General features: G+C 41.4%; 1 protein-coding gene across 1 annotated transcript in view; it reads left to right on the top strand.

Moving 5' to 3' along the window:
* Window positions 1-20778: 20778 nt before the first annotated feature.
* LOC133663427 (sortilin-related receptor-like) overlaps window positions 20779-22428 on the top strand; it is a 168681-nt gene continuing 167031 nt past the window's right edge. The window contains exon 1 of the mRNA XM_062067889.1: window positions 20779-21099. Within this exon, the coding sequence (XP_061923873.1) occupies window positions 20779-21099 (321 nt within the window). The remainder of the gene's footprint in view (window positions 21100-22428) is intronic.

The raw sequence follows: 22428 nt of genomic DNA on the forward strand, positions 1-22428 counted from the left end.
ATATATATATCAATCAATGTTTATTTATATAGCCCTAAATCACAAGTGTCTCAAAGGGCTGTACAAGCCACAACGACATCCTCGGTACAGAGCCCACATACGGGCAAGGAAAAACTCACCCCCCCCCCCCTCTAGGGGAGACCGAAAGCAATGGATGTCGAGTGGGTCTGACATAACATTGTGAAAGTCCAGTCCACAGTGGATCCAACACATCAGCGGGAGTCCAGTCCACAGCGGGGCCAACAGGAAACCATCCCGAGCGGAGACGGGTCAGCAGCGCAGAGATGTCACCAACCGATGCACAGGCTAGTGGTCCACCCGGGGTCCCGACTCTGGACATATATATATATATATATATATATATATATATATATATATATATATATATATATATATATATATATATATATATATATATATATATATATATATATATATATATATATATATATATATATATATATATATATATATATATATATATATTAGGGCTGCAACAACTAATCGATTAAATCGATTACAATCAATTATAAAAATAGTTGGCGATTAATTTAGTCATCAATTCGTTGGATATATGCTATAATTTATTTTTTTATTATTATTATTATTATTTTTTTTAATAAACCTTTATTTATAAACTGCAACATGTAAAAACAGCTGAGAAACAATAATCAAAATAAGTATGGTGCCAGTATGCTGTTTAAAAAAAAAAAAAAAATACTGGAAAGGATTGAAATGTAGTTTGTCTCTTTTATTCGATTATTAATCGATTAATCTAAGTAATAATCGACAGATTAATCGATTATCAAATTAATCGTTAGTTGCAGCCCTAATATATATATATATATATATATATATATATATATATATATATATATATATATATATATATATATATATATATATATATATATTGTGTGGCGAAGTTGGGAGAGTGGCCGTGCCAGCAATCTGAGGGTTACTGGTTCAATCCCCACCTTCTACCATCCTAGTCATGTCCGTTGTGTCCTTGAGCAAGACACTTCACCCTTGCTCCTGATGGGCCTGGTTAGCGCCGTGCATGGCAGCTCCCGCCATCAGTGTGTGAATGTGTGAATGTGTGTGTGTGAATGGGTGAATGTGGAAATAGTGTCAAAGCGCTTTGAGTTCCTTAAAAAAAAAAAAAGGTAGAAAAGCGCTATACAAGTACAACCCATTTACCATTTTTTCCCCAAAGCTGCCTTAAGTCTATTGGTTGCCTATTGAACCACTGTCCATACACATGCAGAAAAAAATATATTTTTTCTCCTGCTTTTTTTGTACAATGGACATGAATAGTACACAAGTATGGTATTCATATTAGTATACATATAAGTTTGTGTTTGCCTTTATGAACACATTCAACAGATGATGGCTGCCTAACAAGTTGCACTGATATATTGTATACAATCAATCAATCAATCAAAGTTTATTTATATAGCCCTAAATCACGAGTGTCTCATAAAGGGCTGCACAAGCCACAACGACATCCTCGGCTCAGATCCCACATCAGGGCAAGGAAAATTTCAACCCAATGGGCTACAATGAGAAACCTTGGAGGGGACCGCAGATGTGGGGACCCCCCCCCCCCCTTTGGGCGACCGGTGCAAAGGACGTCGAGTGGATCTAGTTAATAGTATGAGAGTCCAGTCCATAGTGGATCTAGTTAATAGTATGAGAGTCCAGTCCATAGTGGATCTAGTTAATAGTGTGAGAGTCCAGTCCATAGTGGGGCCAGGAGATCATCTTGAGTGGAGACAAGTCAGCAGTGCAGAGACGTCCCCAACTGATGCACAGATTGGTGAGCCACCCCGGGTCCCGATTTTGAACAGCTCTTGTGTCATCTGTGATCACCTAATCTGTCCCCCCTCTTTCCACGAAGGAGAGGGGGGCAGAGCAGAAAAGAAACGGCAGATCAATTAGTCTAAATACTACTGGAGGCATTCATAAAATTCCGGCATGGGAGTAATTTGATACATAGATAGATCGCATTGGTGAAATTTAGTTGTAAAAACCCAAGCATTTTTTTTTAATTTTAATCATATATTCACATCCACATCCAGCACATACCCCTGGAATTATCCTTATTATACACTTCTTCACCGGAGGTGCTTTGCTTGGCCTATTCTGCAGTCACCAGGAGGCAAGTGGATCAATCTAAATATCGATATTAAGGATAGTGTTAGTATCCGATAGATACCGTTGTAATAAGATCTATATTTTGGAGGACTCGGTTGGTACAGCAGCCGTGCCAGCAACTTGAGGGATCCTGGTTCAATCCCCAGCTTCCGCCATCCTAGTCACATCCGTTGTGTCCCTGGACAAGACACTTCACCCTTGCTCCTGATGGGTTGCGGTTAGGGCCTTGCATGGCAGCTCCCGCCATCAGTGTGTGAATGCATGTGTGTGAATGTGTGGATGTGGAAATAGTGTCAAAGCGCTCTGAGTACCTTGAAGGTAGAAAAGGGTTATACAATTATAACCCAAATTTGAGTAAAAATCACAAAAGTATTTAATAATCTTGAAAAATGTCAAGTAAATATGATATCGGCAACACTGGCCCTGTATTTACTTGTTACCTAAATGATACCACAATTTGGCGTATCGTCCACAATAGCAGCCACCTTCCTTGCCGTTTGTCTTTGTTAGTCTTGCTGCATGCCTTCAGGTTTTTCTACTCTTCAGTAATTAAATAGTTGTTTAGCTGCAATTCAAGATGCCAAAAAGAAAGCTACAGACTATAATTTGACCTTTTGAAGAATATTCAATTTATTTGCTTTCTATCAAATTCTTGATTTCCGTTTTCACACTTTTGATGGGATTAGTCTATTAACCAAACAGCATTGGCAGAATACAGAATTGTTTGTGTTTCTAGCTGTTACAAATCATGCAAAAAGTTGCTTGCATAGTTTTGTGGTTGGGACACAATTAGGTCCTGAAAAATAAACAAAGAATGACTTGTTAGTGGTCTCCACAGGTGGCAGTAATATGGTGTCTTCATAAACACAGGTGTAGTTAATAAGGGAGCGTAGAGGCACTCAGTTTATCTATTTTTGTTTTTCAGCTTTATCACATCACACAATGAGTGAAATGGGTCATATTATGATTTTTTTTTTCTACATTTGAAACACTGCACAATTTTGACCAAAAACACCATTGCATGTTATGTAATGGTGTTTTTGGTCAAAATTTTGCAGAGATTTATTTTTACAGACCATGTTCAAGCCACTTTCTTTACACCATGCGTTGTTTTGTGAGCGGTCTAAAAACCACCTCCAGCATAGCCCCCTTGACTGGGTCTCCAACCCATCAGCCATGTTGTAGATTTTAGCACTTCCATATCGAGTCAGTAAACTCGATATGGAAGTGCTAGAACTATACGCTACTTTGTATTACAAAAGTTAGAACTATACGCTACTTTGTATTAGAAATGACAACAGCGGACCATTTTAGCATGTATGTGCATGTACAGGTACAGGTCCAACGAAATTTAGATTGCTTCCCTGAGGTGCTTTGCATTTTTTTTAAAAAAGAAGAAACCACACAATATACAAAAACAACACAATATACACAATATGCAATATACAATGTGGCCTAAGACCACTCTAGGAGGCAATGTAAAAGAAAACGAGACAGTAAAAAGTATAAAGTGACTAGAGAGGAGTAATGCTGTGCAGGCTTTTTATTGTGGATTAATTGTGTGAATAAATATGATAAATATTGTCCAGTTGGCATGTAATCGCTGATTGCACAGTCCCGGATCGTGATTGACCGGTGGCTTCCTCATGTTGCACGTGAGGGAGTTTTTGTTTTTTGTTTTTTTTACAATTTAGCTGCGTTTAGTGCAGTTATGGCCCGGGGGTAGAAACTGTTCCTGAGTCTATTTGTGCGGGTTGGCATGGTTCTGAAACGTCTGCCGGAAGGCAGCCGATCGAAGTGGCTGTTGCCGGGGTGGGATGGGTCCTTGAGTATGTTGGCTGCCTTCTTCAGGCAGCGGGAGTTATACAGTTCTTCCAGGGAGGGGAGGGGGCACCCGATGATTTTTTGGGCCGAGTTGACGACCCTCTGGAGAGCTTTCCTCTCTGCTGCTGTGCAGCTGCAGAACCATACGCAGATGCAGTATGTGAGGATGCTCTCCACAGAACAGCGGTAGAAGGACACCAGCAGATCCTGTCTCAGGTGGAGATTCCTGAGTACTCTCAAGAAGTAGAGCCTCTGCTGTGCCCTCTTGACGATGGCCGTGGTGTTGGTCCTCCAGGACAGGTCCTCATCCAGGTGAACTCCGAGGAAGCGTAGGGATGAGACTCTTTCCACACAGCCCCCGTCGATGTACAGGGGCTGTATGGTAGTTTTTCTCCTCCTGCTGTCCAAGATCACTTCCTGGGTCTTGAGCTGGTTCAGCTTCAGGTTGTTCACCCTGCTCAACACTGCCAGCTGCTCCACCTCGTCCCGGTATGCCGTCTCGTCGACCCCAGAGATGCAGCCCACCACCGTTGTGTCATCGGCAAACTTTATGATGTGATTGCCGGGGTGGGTGGCTGTGAAGTCGTGGGTGTAGAGTGAGTAGAGCAGGGGGCTCAGCACGCAGCCCTGAGGTCAGCCGGTGCTGAGGCTGAGGGCTGTGGAGGTGTGGGTACCCATCCTCACCCTCTGATGGCGGTCAGTCAGGAAGTCTTTAAGCCAGAGACAGGTGGGGTTGGATATTCCGAGGTCTGCTAGCTTGGTCACCAGTCTGTCAGGTAAGATGGTATTAAATCACAAGATGGCGGCGCATGGGAATGCTGCGGCTCACTAATGCTCTTGGGAGTGTAGAGCGATTTGGCAAAAAACACCCGTCATTTCTGTCAATTTCATGGCTGGCTCAAAGCGTGAACACTCTGTGATCACATACGACCGACAGACAATTCTGGATGTGGATGGATCGGGTCGTTATAGACTGAAAGACGCATGTACGGTGGACCTCCTCGCTAGCATGGGAATACTTCGTGGGCTACATCGAGCGGCCTTTGTAGCAGCGGAGTCAAGTGCTAGCGGTGACCGCCAATGGAGACGACATAAGCGGTGCGAGCGGAAGCAGAAGCGGGGATGCCGAGCGGGGCTAACAACAAAGAGAAAAGCTAACCAAAGAAGCGTGGAGTCTCCGGGTAAGAAGCCATTTAAACTAGAACTAGCCGGCGTCAGGCTGGATAATCCCTTCACACATAGCAATTCTCTTAGAATAAAACACAACTCACATAATGTTTTTTCTTTTGTGACCGTGTCAGAGGCAGACATACATTGTACTGAGGTAGCTAACTATGATGCGTTCAGTTTATCGCAACATCAAGCAAACAATCTGAATATCCCCGTCGTATCAATTCCTAGATATGGTCGAAACTATTTAAAGTGCAATACGCATAATAAACGCAACATTATTAATATTGCTACTTCGGAAAATTTCAATAAACAATCCTCAAAACAGCCCACTACCTATAATATGGGCTTTTTAAACATAAGATCATTATCTTCCAAAACGTTATTAGTTAATGAAGTCATTAGAGACAACAAACTTGACGTCGTTGGTCTCGCCGAGACCTGGCTCAAACCAGACGATTTTTTTTGCGCTAAATGAGGCATCGCCTCCTAACTATACCAATACACATGTTGCCCGACCTCTTAAAAGGGGAGGGGGTGTCGCACTAATATACAATGAAAACTATAATCTTACACCTAACCTAAATAATAAATATAACTCGTTTGAGGTGCTCACTTTGAGGTTTGTCACACCGCTGCCTCTCCACCTGGCTGTTATCTACCGCCCCCCTGGGCCCTATTCGGACTTCATCAGTGAATTCTCAGAGTTTGTTGCTGATCTAGTGACGCACGCCGACAATATAATCATAATGGGGGACTTTAATATCCATATGAATACCACATCGGACCCTCCATGCGTGGCGCTCCAGACTATAATTGATAGCTGTGGTCTTACACAAATAATAAATGAACCCACGCATCGCAACGGTAATACGATAGATCTAGTGCTTGTCAGGGGTGTCACCACCTCTAAAGTTACGATACTCCCGTACACTAAAGTAATGTCCGATCATTACCTTATGAAATTCGAAGTTCTGACTCATTGTCAACAAACTAATAATAATAATAATAACTACTATAGCAGCCGCAACATTAATGCTGCCACAACGACGACTCTTACTGACCTACTGCCTTCGGTAATGGCACCATTCCCAAATTATGTGGGCTCTATTGATAACCTCACTAACAACTTTAATGACGCCCTGCGCGGCACCATTGATAGTGTAGCACCGCTAAAGCTAAAAAGGGCCCCTAAAAGGCGTACCCCATGGTTTACAAAAGAAACTAAAGCCCAGAAATTATCATGTAGAAAGCTGGAACGCAAATGGTGTGCGACTAAACTTGAGGTTTTCCATCAAGCATGGTGTGATAGTTTAATAACTTATAAACGTATGCTTACCTCAGCTAAAGCTAAATATTACTCAAATCTCATCCACCTCAACAAAAATTATCCTAGATTTCTGTTTAGTACAGTAGCATCGCTAACCCAACAAGGGACTCCTCCCAGTAGCTCCACCCACTCAGCAGATGACTTTATGAATTTCTTTAATAAGAAAATTGAAGTCATTAGAAAAGAGATTAAAGACAATGCATCTCAGCTACAACTGGGTTCTATTAACACAAATACGACTGTATATACGACGGATACCGCCCTCCAAAATAGTTTCTCTCTCTTTGATGAAATAACATTGGAGGAATTGTCAAAATGTGTAAATGGGACAAAACAAACAACATGTTTACTTGACCCAATTCCTGGGAAACTTATCAAGGAGCTTTTTGTATTATTAGGTCCATCAGTGTTAAATACTCTAAACTTATCACTTTCCTCTGGCACTGTTCCCCTAGCATTCAAAAAAGCGGTTATTCATCCTTTACTCAAAAGACCTAACCTCGATCCTGATCTCCTGGTAAACTACCGGCCGGTGTCCCACCTTCCGTTTATCTCGAAAATCCTCGAAAAAATTGTAGCACAGCAGCTAAATGAACACTTAGCGTCTAACAATCTCTGTGAACCTTTTCAATCCGGTTTCAGGGCAAATCACTCTACGGAGACAGCCCTCGCAAAAATGACTAATGATCTATTGCTAACGATGGATTCTGATGCTTCATCTATGTTGCTGCTTCTTGATCTTAGCGCCGCTTTCGATACTGTTGATCATAATATTTTATTACAGCGTATCAAAACGCGTATTGGGATGACAGACTTAGCCTTGTCTTGGTTTAACTCTTATCTTACTGACAGGATGCAGTGTGTCTCCCATAACAATGTGACCTCGGACTATGTTAAGGTAACGTGCGGAGTTCCCCAGGGTTCGGTTCTTGGCCCTGCACTCTTTAGTATTTACATGCTGCCGCTAGGTGACATCATACGCAAATACGGTGTTAGCTTTCACGGTTATGCAGATGACACCCAACTCTACATGCCCCTAAAGCTGACCAACACACCGGATTGTAGTCAGCTGGAGGCGTGTCTTAATGAAATTAAACAATGGATGTCCGCTAACTTTTTGCAACTCAACGCTAAGAAAACGGAAATGCTGATTATCGGTCCTGCTCAACACCGACATCTATTTAATAATACCACCTTAACATTTGACAACCAAACAATTAAACAAGGCGACTCGGTAAAGAATCTGGGTATTATCTTCGACCCAACTCTCTCACATTAAGAGTGTTACTAAAACGGCCTTCTTTCATCTCCGTAATATCGCTAAAATTCGTTCCATTTTGTCCACAAGCGATGCTGAGATCATTATCCATGCGTTCGTTACATCTCATCTCGATTACTGTAATGTTTTATTTTCGGGCCTCCCTATGTCTAGCATTAAAAGATTACAGATGGTACAAAATGCGGCTGCTAGACTTTTGACGAAAACAAGAAAGTTTGATCATATTACGCCTATACTGGCTCACTTGCACTGGCTTCCTGTGTACCTAAGATGCGACTTTAAGGTTTTACTACTTACGTATAAAATACTACACGGTCAAGCTCCTGCCTATCTTGACGATTGTATTGTACCATATGTCCCGGCAAGAAATCTGCGTTCAAAGAACTCCGGCTTATTAGTGATTCCCAGAGCCCAAAAAAAGTCTGCGGGCTATAGAGTGTTTTCTATTCGGGCTCCAATACTATGGAATGCCCTCCCGGTAAAAGTTAGAGATGCTACCTCAGTAGAAGCATTTAAGTCTCATCTTAAAACTCATTTGTATACTCTAGCCTTTAAATGGACTCCCTTTTTAGACCAGTTGATCTGCCGTTTCTTTTCTTTTCTTTTCTACTCTGCTCCCAACCCGGGGTGGACCGCTAGCCTGTCCATCAGATGGGGACATCTCTACGCTGCTGACCCGTCTCCACTCGGGATGGTTCCTGCTGGCCCCACTATGGACTGGACTTTCGCTGATGTGTTGGACTTTCACAATATTATGTCAGACCCACTCGACATCCATTGCTTTCGGTCTCCCCTAGAGGGGGGAGTTACCCACATATGCGGTCCTCTCCAAGGTTTCTCATAGTCATTCACATTGACGTCCCACTGGGGTGAGTTTTCCTTGCCCGTATGTGGGCTCTGTACCGAGGATGTCGTTGTGGCTTGTACAGCCCTTTGAGACACTAGTGATTTAGGGCTATATAAATAAACATTGATTGATTGATTGATTGAAACGCAGAGCTGAAGTCTACAAAGAGCAGGCGTACATAGCTCCCCCCCCCCCTCCATGTGGGACATGGCGGAGTGGAGAGCCGTAGCGATGGCGTCCTCCGTAGACCTGTTGGCTCGGTAGGCAAACTGATGGGGGTCCAATGCGGGCGGTAGGGATGAGAGGTTGTGGGTCCGGACCAGTTTCTCGAAACACTTCATTGTGATGGAAGTGAGTGCCACTGGCCGGTAGTCGTTCAGACAGCTGACAGTGTTTTTCTTTTTGGGGACCGGGATGATGGTGGAGGTTTTCAGGCAGGATGGGACGGTGGCCTGGGACAGGGACCGGTTGAAGATGTCGGTGAGGACACTAGCCAGCTGATCAGCGCAGTCTCTCAGCACCCGTCCGGAGACGCCGTCCGGTCCCGCAGCCTTCCTCGGGTTCACGGCTTTCAGTGTGCGTCTGACCTCGTGTTCCGTCACTGAAAGGGTGAGGCTGCTGTGGTCTGTCGAGTGAGGTGTGACTGCTGATTGAGGTGTGGCTGTTGGGTGAGGTGTTGCTACTGAGTGAAGTGTGACTGCTTCCGATGGTGTTACCTCAAAGCGGGCGTACAAGGAGTTCAGCTCCTCTGCCAGCCGGGGGTCTCCCCTGCCGGCCGGGAGGTTGCTGGGCCTGTAGTTGGTCATGTGCTGGACCCCCTGCCATACCCTCCTGGAGTCGTTGCTTTGGAAGAAGTCCTCAATCTTCGTTTTGTAGTCCTCCTTAGCCTCCCTGATACCACGCTTCAGGCTGGCTCTGGCAGTGCTGTAGAGCTCCCCGTCGCCAGATCTGAACGCGGTGTCCCTCTCCCTCAGCAGCCTCTGCACCTCTCTCGTCATCCATGGCTTTGTGTTGGAATAGACTCGGACGCGCTTATCCACAGTAACAGAGTCTGTGCAGTGTTTTATGTAGCCCAGTACTCCTGATGTGTATTTCTCCAGGTCCTCGTCTACAAAGACCTCCCACGCAGTGGTGTCAAAGCAGTCTTGCAGCTTTTCAGTGGCACCTTCAGGCCAGGTTTTGATGGACTTTGTTGTGGTGGGAGCACTTATCCGGGTGTGGGTGTATGCTGGGATGAGTAGCAGGGATGTGTGGTCTGACTGGCCCATGTGTGCTAAAGGTTTAGCTCTGTAGCCCAGTTTAATATTTGAGTAAACCTTGTCCAGTGTGTTTTTGCCTCTTGTGGCACATTTTACATGCTGGTGTAGTTTGGGGAGCACTACCTTCAGCACAGCATTGTATTCCCTCGGCAGGTAAAAGGGTCGACATTTAATAGTCAGATATTCTAGATTAGGGGAACAGTGGCTACTCACAATGATTGTGTGTGTTCCCCATGTGTCCTTTGTGAATATTAATAGTCCTCCTCCACGCGATTTCCCTGTAGCCTCTTTTGTCCTGTCCAGGCGGTGTAGAGTGTAGCCTGTTAGCTCGATAGCTAGGTCCGGGATGGATGAATGGAGCCAGGTTTCTGTGACTATTAGCACGCAGCTATTCCTCACGGTGGTGTTCGTTGCTACCTGTAGCCTCAGTTCGTCCATCTTGTTTGCAAGTGATCTTGCATTTGTGAGAAATATACTCGGCAGTGGTGGTCTGTTCGGTCGTTGTCTTAGCCTCTCCAGCAGACCAGCTCTGCAGCCTCGTTTCTGTTTACGTTCTCTACGCCGCCTGCGGCGCTTTGTTCCGGGTATAGTGTACCATGGAGATCCGGGTTGTCTCGCCATTTCTTCCGGGATGTTGTTTACACGGATAAACTCGGCCGTGACGGCGTTTTCTCCGGGAGATCCGACTTCTATGAGATCCTGCCTGGTGTAGACGTTGTTTGCCCGACAGGATGTAAAAAGTAAAATAACAAAGACGTACATAAATAACATAAAAAAGCACTGAACGGGAGAGCGTTGAGCCTCTGCGACTAGTCGCGACGCCCTTTTGATGCAGACCATATGCAACTGAATAATAATGGTGGAGTTCTGCGAAGGTCTTCGGGTAAACCTCTACCATATTTGGAGATATCCGCTGACATAACTAAGATAAAATACAGCACTAAAGTCTAAAAATTCCAAACAGCTCATTTGGAGGAAGTATGAAGGAAGGCAAGATTGTTTTATTGCCTCCAAGGTTTGGTTTCAAATTTTAAATTCCGATCTTAAATACACAAAAACGGGTACAGACAGGTAAGAAAGGTTGGTTTTGCCTAATAGGACCCCTTTAAATGGGAACCTCACCCAAACATGGACATGTGACTCTGACTGTTCATGAAACGGGACCCTATGTCATCTTGGACCATCCGCATCCGCTTGCACACTCCGCCCAAAGGTCAAGGGTCACCGGACATGCCGGCATGACCTCTGGGACCAGGCTCGCCTTGAACTCCAGGTCCACCTTTGGCCCCTGGACTACCAGGTAATCCAGTTGCGTCTTCTGAGTCCACACAGGAGCTGTCTTCCTTCCTCTTAGCATGACCCTATGATGATTCTCATTTACATTTAAAGGGGTCCTATTGTCAATTAAATGTAAATACAAAAGTAAATATTTGACCACTTATTTTATTTTGAAATTTTAGGGGAAACTGAGCTTCCCTTGCAGTCTTAGAGCACAAGCCACTGGTGTTGGATACGCTTTGGTATAAATTGAAACGAAAAGGAATAACAGCAGACTGACAGCAAATTCTTGGATGGACACATAAGTACGTATGTCCACCCATCTGTGATGTCACAAATTTCCCACTGTTAAAAAAAGACTGCAAGACACAGCGTGAGCTTGCATGCACCCAAATACATGAACCTTATGATTAGATGCTTTGGCATTATTTAACACAAGTATCCAACATTGTAACAACATTATAAAGGTCACAAAAGACGAAAAACCGCATAGGTCCCCTTAAAAAGAATGCATCACAAACAATCCTCCCACACCCATGCCAAAAGACCGGATAGTCACGTTGTCCATCCAAAGTAAAAGGAAACAAAGAGCGTACCTTTTAGGCTGATGATGAATGTTCGGATGGTTGGCAACCACAAACACAAATGACCTCTGTGTATGTGCTTATTTACATGACAGCCGTTATGTAGTTAGATTGTTGGAAGGCATTTTTTCTTAACCTTTTTTTCCCCAAGATGCCACAGCTGTAGTGGCTGCTGGTTGCGAAAGCTCTGTGCTACTTTTGTTTCCTCCTTTTGTGTTTTTGATGTTTCCCTCTGGTTTTCAAGTGTTTTTTGCTTTATGGTTCAGGCCCCTTTGGGACTGCGCAACAAGGGGTGGCACTTTCATGACTTCTGTTGTGCTTTTTGCACACTTTTAGATTTGTTTCTGGGGAGCCTTTTGGCCATGGTCATGTTTGCACTGGAGACCAGCTGCCGGCCCTCCACCACACAGGAGTCCACGTGGAGAGATCGTAAGAGATGCGGATGAAGAGACAGAGGTGCGGAGCTAGTGTTGAACGTTGGGATGGACTAGCTTCATGGACCCCTGGCTGAATAAGCATGTATGGGACAGAGTCGGCTCGCTTGGTTGCATTGTTTGGGTCTGTTCCTGTCTCTGGCCGTTCTGCCCTCCCACCCCAGCAGACGATGGCGTGTAGCACCACAGAGGCGAACACAGTATATATGTGTGTTGAAATAGTGTTTTTGTTTTGTTTTGTGGTTGGGGAAAGCATGGCACTATCTTATGTGCGTAACATGTATTGTTTATTTCTTTTTTTTTTTTTTCATTGTGTTTTACTTTTGTAGTTGTATGTACAAATAACGCAGCTGAAGTGGCAGCTGTTTGCGTCAGCTCTGTGCTTTTCAATGTATTTTATGTCCTTTGTGTTTTGTTGTTTTCATGTGTTGTTTTTACCTTATTTTTGTGGACTTTTTTGTATTTACACTGCAACCACATACTTTTCCTAATATGGGATAAATAAAGTCGGTCCTACCCTATCCTATCCTAGCTTATCCTAACAGAAAGCATGTCAGTTAAAAGCGCAATCAAACCAATTTTAGAAATGAAGAAGACAGTTGACTTTAAACCACGAGCCCTTGTATGGGTAAATGTCAAAAACAATTAGACAGTCAGAGACCAGCATACTGTATGTCATATTAATTGCATGAACAAAGCTAATGCGACAAACTTAACACAGTTAAAAGCTAACACTAAGCCATTACAACGGTAGCTTTGTCTGAACTTATCCAGTAGCATGTACATTTTCACATTTATAGTTTCCTCTTTAGTTTGAAACCAAGATCATAAATGTATAAAATGGTCATTTCTCTGTCGACTGCGATGGAACATGAATTGTACAAATTGTTTGAGCATTGTGGTGTTGCTTTTGATTTAATTGGATGAGCGAGGTGCCAATTGTCATGATCCGTGGTCCAGATCATGTTTTGTTTAGTTATGTTCTGTTAGTTTTGGACTTCTTTAGTTCCCGTTTGCGCTTCCTTGTTTTTGTCACCATGGCGACTCATTAGTTTCACCTGCCTCATTTGTTTGGATCACACCTGTCGCTAATCATGAGATCACTATTTAAGTTTGCCTTTGTTAATCACTCGTCCTGGCTTCATTGTTTGTGTCACGCCTGTACCAAGTAAGTTTTCTTGTTCCATGCCATAGCTTCTGTTAAGTATTAGTTTCACGTGTTTTAGGCACGCCTGCCCTTCTTTTTGTTGTTTTGCCTGTAATGTTGGTAGTTTGGATGATTTATGTTTAATAAATCAAATCCTACCTTCACGCTGTCGTCCGGAGCCGTCCATTTTTGCATCTTGGGAGAACAAGCGCGCAGCAAGCTGCACCCTCGATCGTGACACCAATGATGTCGCCGGTGTTGACATTTTTTTTTTTAAATTTTCCTGTTCTTGTGTATGTAAATATTGTTGCAATAAGTATTGTTCTTCGGAGCTTTAGGGCTTGTTGTTGTACTGAACACTGTTTTGTGAGGCGAAAGATAGAACATCATGGTTAAGAGTGTCGAAACTCCCCTAGTCCTTGAATGCAACAGTGGGGCCTATACAGCCTGTCCAAAGAGATTTTGAGTCTTACCCGCAAACCTGAACGGTACAAGCGGTAGAAAATGGATTGATGGATATCTATGTTCAAAGTGTTTACAAAGTACAAAGAACAACAATTATGATGCACATTTTGAATTTATTGAAAATAATTTAATCTCACCTCACTGTGGAAATTACAACTTACTTTACTATTTATTTATTTTTTATAATTGTATTATTTATGGAGTACATTGTGTGCAAATTGAGAAAAGGGAGTAAATGAATGTGTTATTAATTTCTAAAAAAAAATAAAAAAGGAGTAGGATTAAATAAACTATATGTTTCTTCCTACTCCATTTGAACATGTTGAAAAATAGAAACTGGAAATTATGATACATCATGTAACTTTATGCATGTTCAAAATACATTTTAACCATAAACCATGTTTTGATACCCAAAATACTATTATTGCCATACTGCAAATGTAGGTATCGACATAATACCAGGTATAGGGACAGCGCCTTTAATTTGTTTATCACGATCATAATCAGAATAAAATACAAGCACAAATCCATCCATCCATCCATTTGTACCAATTGTCCCTCTCGGGGTCGCGGGCGGTGTTGGAGCCTATCTCAGCGGCATTCGGGCTGAAGGCGAAGTACACCCTGGAGAGGTCGCCACCTCATTGCAGGGCCAACACAAATAGACAAACAACATTCACACTCACATTCACACACTAGGGCCAATTTAGTGTTGCCAATCAACCTATCCCCAGGTGCATGTCTTTGGAGGTGGGAGGAAGCCGGAGTACCCGGAGGGAACCCACGCAGTCACGGGGAGAACATGCAAACTCCACACAGAAAGACCCTGAGCCCAGGGATTGAACCCAGGACCTTCCTATTGTGAGGCACACGCACTAACCCCTGTGCCACCGTAGTTAAAAAATATACACACACACACACACACATACTGATTATCATTTGGAATAGGGACCAAGTTTTTCATCATCACTTGTGGAGACAAGGGAAAAAATATACTGTATTAGTTTTAACTAAGGATGGATACCATACAGAATTATAGTACTATTAATGCCAGGATAACACATGTTTCACTTTTCAAGAAAACTCATTTAAACTTTTATTTTTACTTTTTATTTTGAACAACATTGAACATAAATAACATTTAAAAAAAACTGTTCTACTTCACCAGTCTTGCTGATTATCTCGTAATCTACTATTTTAGCTGCAATATCCTTTTGTAGGTCGTAATGCGGTTGTACACATAAAACTTCAATGCTTGCCATTCCTGGTTTTGGAGAGCTTCCGGTTCGTCCCCCAAACATTTTAAACAGTCACTCTTTCCTGGTACAATACCAGAAGGGATGAATCGCTTCATGTGCTTCTCGACAGCCTTCACCTCTTTCTGTGTCCAGGGTCGCCTTTTCTGGGCAGCTTTACTTGCAAGTAACCATACAAAATATTTCCAGTTCAATTTATCATCAGTCATTATATCTAGAAATCTGGTTTCATTTACTCTTTCAATTTCTTAAGCTTATAATTGAGTTCAAACCAAACACAATGATGGAAAAAAATTATAGACAAAGGAAACAACAAAGATGACAACATATCATTGGAAGAATGTCTCACTGCATGATGTCGTGATAATGCATCCATGTCTTTTAAAGGTGGTGTCAGTCTCTTGGGTGGTGGGATGTGTTCATCATTAGGGGTTGGTAAGGCCACCTCTGTTGTGGTTTAAATGTAATAAACATTCAGTGTCATGTTTACCATAGGGCACCTTTAATAAACCAGAAAAATGAGTATTAACTTACCATTGTCAGGACATGGATAGTGTCCTTCCTCTCTGGTGATATCTTCCTCTTCAGTTTGCACAACACATTCTGTGGTACACATAACATGTGTACCACAAAGATGACAACTTATCATTTGGACCAATTCTGATTTCATCCAAGTTCTTTCCATGGAACTCAGATAATCGACCTTGCTCGAGTGCCATCAAAACATTGCTGATTTTTGCCAGCTGCAATGTCTTTTCCGGAAGTCTATAGAACTCACGATGGATTCTAATATCATGGCCAAGAAAGTTGGCCAGCTGGTCCATCTCTGTGTCTGTCATGTTTAGCACAGTTGAAAGGGTGGCAGCATGTTTTCGTAGTTTTGTGGATGTAAGGGAAACAGGACACTTTGCATGACATGCTTTTGCATAGTCTCGTATGCAGTCAGAACCACGGAAATGTGTCATCGCTGTGGGTCTTGCAAACAGGTAAGTGTTGTCTTTGAGAACCCCACAAGTTTCCCTGTACTTAATGAGAAGTTCTAATGCACACACCATTTTTGAAGTCAAGAGAATAGGAACAGGTCTGCCTCGTTTTCCTCTGATGACAATCCTTGAAAAATGTCTGCAGAGTTTTTTTTCCACTTCAGAGAGAGCCCAATCAACATCTTCAGGAGGATCAGTTAAGTTAAAGTTAAAGTTAAAGTACCAATGATTGTCACACACACACTAGGTGTGGTGAAATTTGTCCTCTGCATTTGACCCATCCCCTTGATCACCCCCTGGGAGGTGAGGGGAGCATGGGCAGCAGCGTAGCCGCGCCCGGGAATCATTTTTGGTGATTTAACCCCCAATTCCAACCCTTGATGCTGAGTGCCAAGCAGGGAGGTAATGGGTCCCTTTTTTATAGTCTTTGGTATGACCCGGCCGGGGTTTGAACTCACAACCTACCGATCTCAGGGCGGACACTCTAACCACTAGGCAGTTATGTCTCTTGACAAAAAAGCCAACAGGGGCATGGCTGCTACCTCTCCTTCTCTTCGTCTGTTAAAAAGGATGATCTGTGTCAAACATACTTTTGTCAGGTCTGACCAGGCCTTTGTGGAAGAATTTTCAGATAGCGCACTGCTGCACTCATCATGCATTTGACTGAGAAACTGATGCATTTTTTTAACATCCTCAGTGAAGGGCATAAGTTGTGGTACATTCCACTTTTCTTCGGCTATATATCTCTGGCTGTTGCAGAGATCAACTCGTTCCACTTCTCACGATGGACATCTTGGAACTGAGTGGCATTCCTGACCAAATCTTCATTGTTGTTTATCAAACCTTGTGCTTTCAAAAAATTGCTGACTTTTAACCAGGGAATTCCCAAGTTTAGTGGCCAGTGATGGAATGCAGAATTTGTTAGTGTCACTATCATAGCCACAAGTACATTTGACAGCTTTGACCATCTTCAAGTAGTTCTTAGGATTCCCAAAATCCTCCATTTTTTTCAAGGTAGTTACTCTCCTGGCATTATGAATCAGTCTTCCTAATTTACAAATCTTCTCTCTGACACATTGTTGATTTTTTGCTGACATACCACTTTTGTTCAACAGGTGCTGCCCAACATCTGTGATGACATGGTCATTTTTTATTATTTCTGTGATTGGATCAGGAATTATGACACTCATTACTCCCCACAGTTGTTTGGATACACTTGAAGGCACAGGTCCAGTATATATGTAGTTGGACTGGACACGGTTCTTTCCTGGTTTTCGGGTGACTGATGAAGGTTTGAGGCGGCAACTTCGCATGTGTCTCCACAGTACCTTTCTGGTAAACAGTCCTTGGCAATGTGCACAGTGCATGAAATCATTTCCTTTAGCTTCTTTAGGTGGTCGTTTGAATGGCACTAGTTCACCCTTCCCTGACTCCATAAAAGCAGCATTGTGAGCGTGGTTCCCTTTATTACGAATATTCTCTAGCTGTTTCCTTCTCTCCATGGAACTCGTTGGAAAGCTAAGAGCTGTGGCCACTTCCAGTTTGTTTTAGTGTGCACTTTTTAGATGTCGTGCCAGCTTGGCATAAGGCTTACTGCAATACAAGCAATAATGTATTTTGTTGTAAACTCCTTTTCCATGTTTTGTAATGGGAGCGCAAACAACATTGTCAATCGTTTCCGGACATGAGCAGTATTCCTCTGTTCCAATGACATCAGGTGTTATGCTGTTTATGTCCAAGTCCATGTGGTATACTGTACAATAGTCTTTCATCTAAAATGTGTGAAACAAAATCCATGAGGTTTTTAAAATGTCCTTAATCCCCAATGTCCATCATAACTATACATATAACTTCTTAAAAGTCCTTATAGACAACCAATTAGCATTAAATTAGAGCTACTTTGACTATAAACCAGTCCAAATGCCAAAAAAATAAAAACACAAAGTGATTCACAAGCTTTTTTTTGAGCAAGGCTCATGTTCTTAATTAAATGCACCCGTTGGAAAAGGTCTGCTTCGCTGCTAATTTTTTGGCTTGACTTGGTCATAAACACATTAATAAATGATAGCCAATAACCTCCATTTATAATAAATATGTTCCGCCCGATTGTAGCTGAGATAGGCTCCGGCAACCCCCGCGACCCCGAAGGGAATAAGCGGTAGAAATGGATGGATGGATGGATGTTCTTACCTTTTAGTTTAAACAACTTGTTTCCGTGTCTCGACGTCCGAAATGTAGAACTCCTTCCTGTACTGTGCTCACGCTGCCTCTGTGTGGCGCGCCAGGTGTTAATTGTTAAAGTAATCAATGAAGGACCAGCCAGTGCAGTACCAGCTGCAGCCCGATTAAGGGGCTGCTGTGCAAATGTATCACACTCAAACTAACCAGTAAACATGTTTCATGAAAAAAAAAAAAAAAGCTTAAAAATCACTTAGGCATCTTCAGAATGGATCTGAGTATTATTTAAAAAGGTTTCCCTTTAGGGGACCTGTTTTTTTTGTCCCCATAACGTCAAAGGTCCCCTAAAGTGACTTTGTAAACAGAACAACGTCCCCAATAAGTACGCATTGCCAGAAGACACACACACACACACACACACACACACACACACACACTCACACACACACTAGAACGAGTGTGTGTGCGTGCATTTGAAACCTTCTTGAGACCTCTGAAAAATGCCTAAAGGATCAGCCTTTCTAGATATAAAAATTTGTATTTATAACATTAATAATACATACATACTATGCAAATATAAAAAAGCTTGTTGTGAAAAAAAAGTCAGAATTTCACAAGAAAAAGGTCATCATTTCACAAGAAAAACTTAGAAATTTGGTAGTATTATAATAAAAGTTGTAATTTTACTCAATGCAAGTCAACATTTTACAAGAAAAACTTAACATTTGTGCAATATTATGATAAAAGTTGGAATTTTACTAAGTATCAGTCGCAATTTTAAAAGAAAAGCTTAAAATGTTGACAATTTTATAAAAAGAGTCCTAATTTTACTCAACAAAAGTCACAATTTTATAAGAAAACTTTCAAATAATTGGCAATATTATAATAATAATAATCTGAATTTTACTTGCCAAAATTATGACAAAAGTCACAATTTTACTAAAAAATATAGCTATTTTACAACAACAAAAAAATTGGCAATAATGTGATAAAAGTCAGAATTTTATATGACAAATGCCACCGTTTTGCATTAAAAAGTAATAATTTTACATAAAAAAGTAATCATTTTACGAGAAAATATTGCAATATTACAGAAACAGAAAGAATATGAAAAATGTTTTCCCAATTTTATAAGAAAAAAGTTGACACATTGTGAGAAAAAGAGTTCTTGTAGTTAATTTATTTTCGTTGGAATTTTTTGTTTATAATTGTTTTTTAATCTTCATTATTTATTTAAAGTTATTACAGTATGTCTCTATATATATATGTGTTTATTTTATCTTTTTTATTAATTTTGGCCAGAGGGGGCACATTTCAATTTCTTACACACACTTGTCATTTCATATGTTGACCAGAAGAGGAGCACTTTTAAAACTGACACACAGTCAATTTGAAAAATCCCTCCTTTTTGGGAACACCCTAATTTTGATAGATTTTACCACCAGGGGTTAAAATGAGACATTCTCTATCAGATGCAGTGGTTTTTCCGTATTGGGACCATGATTTCGGTCCTAACATGTTCACCGGTCCTCATATACTTACTTACTTAGGCCTTTAAATTCCCTAAGAAACATACGAAGGTCTTCATATGGAAGGTATTCCTTGTTGATGTCTCAAGAAGGATAGCAATACAAGACCGCACACACGCACACACACACACACACACACACACACACACACACACACACACACACACACACACACACACACACACACATTATTGTATTTATTAACTTCCTGAGACCTCCGAAAATTGCCTAAAGGACCAGCCTTTCTAGATATATAAAGATTTTGTATTTACAACATTAATAATATATACATACTATGCAAATATAAAAAAGCTTGTTGTGAAAAATGAGTCGGAAATTCACAAGAAAAAGGTCAGAATTTCACAAGAAAAACTTAGAATGTTGGCACTATTATAATAAAAGTCGTAATTTTACTCAACGCAAGTCAAAATTTTACAAGAAAAACTGAACATTTGTGCAATATTATGATAAAAGTTGGAATTTTACTCAATAACAGTCGCAATTTTAAAAGAAAAGCTTAACATTTTGGCAATTTTATAAAAAGAGTCGTAATTTTACTCGACAAAATTCACAATTTTATAAGAAAACTTTCAAATGTTGGCAATGTTATAATAATAATCGGAATTTTACTTGCCAAAATTATGACAACAGTCAAAATATTACTCAAAAAATGTATGTATCAACACACATATTTAAGAACAAATTAACAGTATACAAATACAACAACATTGGACAATATAATCAGATCAACAACATAATTACATAAATACATGTAGTATTTTTTAACAAAAAGTAAAACTACTCTCATTCAAATTTTTGCCTTCTTGTCCTTGAAGCCCTCCTGTGACCGATACTTTATTTCCTGAGTTCAAAACAGTAAATTAACATACAATGTGACAATATGAACCACACAACAAAAACATACATATGTGAAAATAACCTGAGCTAAAAAATATCGCTCTTATCTCGTTAGTATCGGTCCGACACTGACACTAGCCTTGGTATCGATACCGTTGGTACTGGTATCGTTCCGCCCCACAGACCAAACATACACAAACATGGCGTTGCCACAAGCAGGCAGGATGATGTATCCTCCGCAGTGTTCGCTGTACCTCATTTTATTCTGGCTTGGAGGAATACATTCGTCGACGCTTCACCTTCACCATGGGGAGCGCGACGTACCGCCGCAACAAAAAGGATATTTTACCATAGACGCAAATATGGATTTAGCAGACGCGGATCGAGGGGGCAACGCGGCTCCTGCGCTCCGACTGGCCGCTATTGGTGCTGCTGAAGGCGGGTCGGACTACGGCGCCCCTCCGCCACATCGAAGCCGCCGGAGCAGCAGTAAATCCACCATGCCGAAGGTGTACGGACAGGTACGGCGATGCATCCCAATGTCGTTTTTATGTAGAAATTCTGAATACCTAGCATGACCTTTGAGGTACTTAGTTGGTGAGGTTGTCTGTGAAGAAATCACGCAAAACCCACAGTTGTTTTTGTTTAAAGTCATGCACCATTTCCTGCGCCAAACGCAGAAGAGGTACTACTTGTGAAGCGTAGTACTCCGTTTAAAAACATCAACGACACGTTACCGAAGACGTTCCGTGCGGTTGTAGGTTCACCTGGTGGCGTTTTATGACGTCAGCGTCGCCAATTAATGTCAACTCTGATAAACACGGGCTGGCGCTGCTGCAAAAACAACAATAACCTGGAGACGTTGAAATCAGTCAAGAGTATTAAGATGTGCAAAATGTTGAAGCTGTGGTTCTCAAATGGGGGGAATCGTGACCATCCATCCATCCATTTTCTAACGCAGACTTCAAAAATCTTGGAGCATTATTATAAAGCATTATTGCTTTATGTTTCAATAAGAACATTAAAACACTGACTTACAATGTCCGCTTGAACTGGGATGCTGACTGATGGGATGGTCGTATCTTTCAGTACTTGTGCTCTTCTTGAGCTGCTAAATTCAGAATAATCATCTTGTGTGGGTTTTTTGAGAGCATGTAGAATCAAGTTGGTAGCATGTGGATGTTCAAAGTTGACCAACTTTCTGGCTTGGTGCCACAACTTTCTACTAGGGCTGGGCCGATAAAACAATATCAATTTGATATCAATAAAAATGTGTATATATATATATATATATATATATATATATATTCATGGTTTCTGTGGTTTATCCGTTATACAGTGCTCAATACCGGGGTTAGAGCGGAATATACGTTAGGTCAGGAAAAAACACAGTGGGTATATCATCCCTACAAGCCTGTTTCGCAGGTTTTCCTGCTCGTCAGGGGATTTTCTAAAACCATATAAAATCCCCTGACAAGCAGGGAAATCTGCGAAACAGGCTTGTAGGGATGATATAGCCTCTGTGTTTTTTCCTGACCTAACGTGTTTTTAACTTTTTTTCTTTTCAACTTTCCCTATTCGGATGTACAGAAACAACAGGCTGGAAGTACAGTGTAGAGCTGTATGGATAAAATAAACAACAAAATATATGCTACTTTAAAATAATAATTTGGTCCAATAATATATAAATATTATTTACTGCATTATTACATAATTATTGTTGATACTTAAAGGCCTACTGAAATGATTTTATTTATTTAAACGGGAATAGCAGATCCATTCTATGTGTCATACTTGATCATTTCGCGATATTGCCATATTTTTGCTGAAAGGATTTAGTAGAGAAAATC

The sequence above is a fragment of the Entelurus aequoreus genome, linkage group LG13 (assembly GCF_033978785.1).
Source record: "Entelurus aequoreus isolate RoL-2023_Sb linkage group LG13, RoL_Eaeq_v1.1, whole genome shotgun sequence".
Lineage (NCBI taxonomy): Eukaryota > Metazoa > Chordata > Actinopteri > Syngnathiformes > Syngnathidae > Entelurus > Entelurus aequoreus.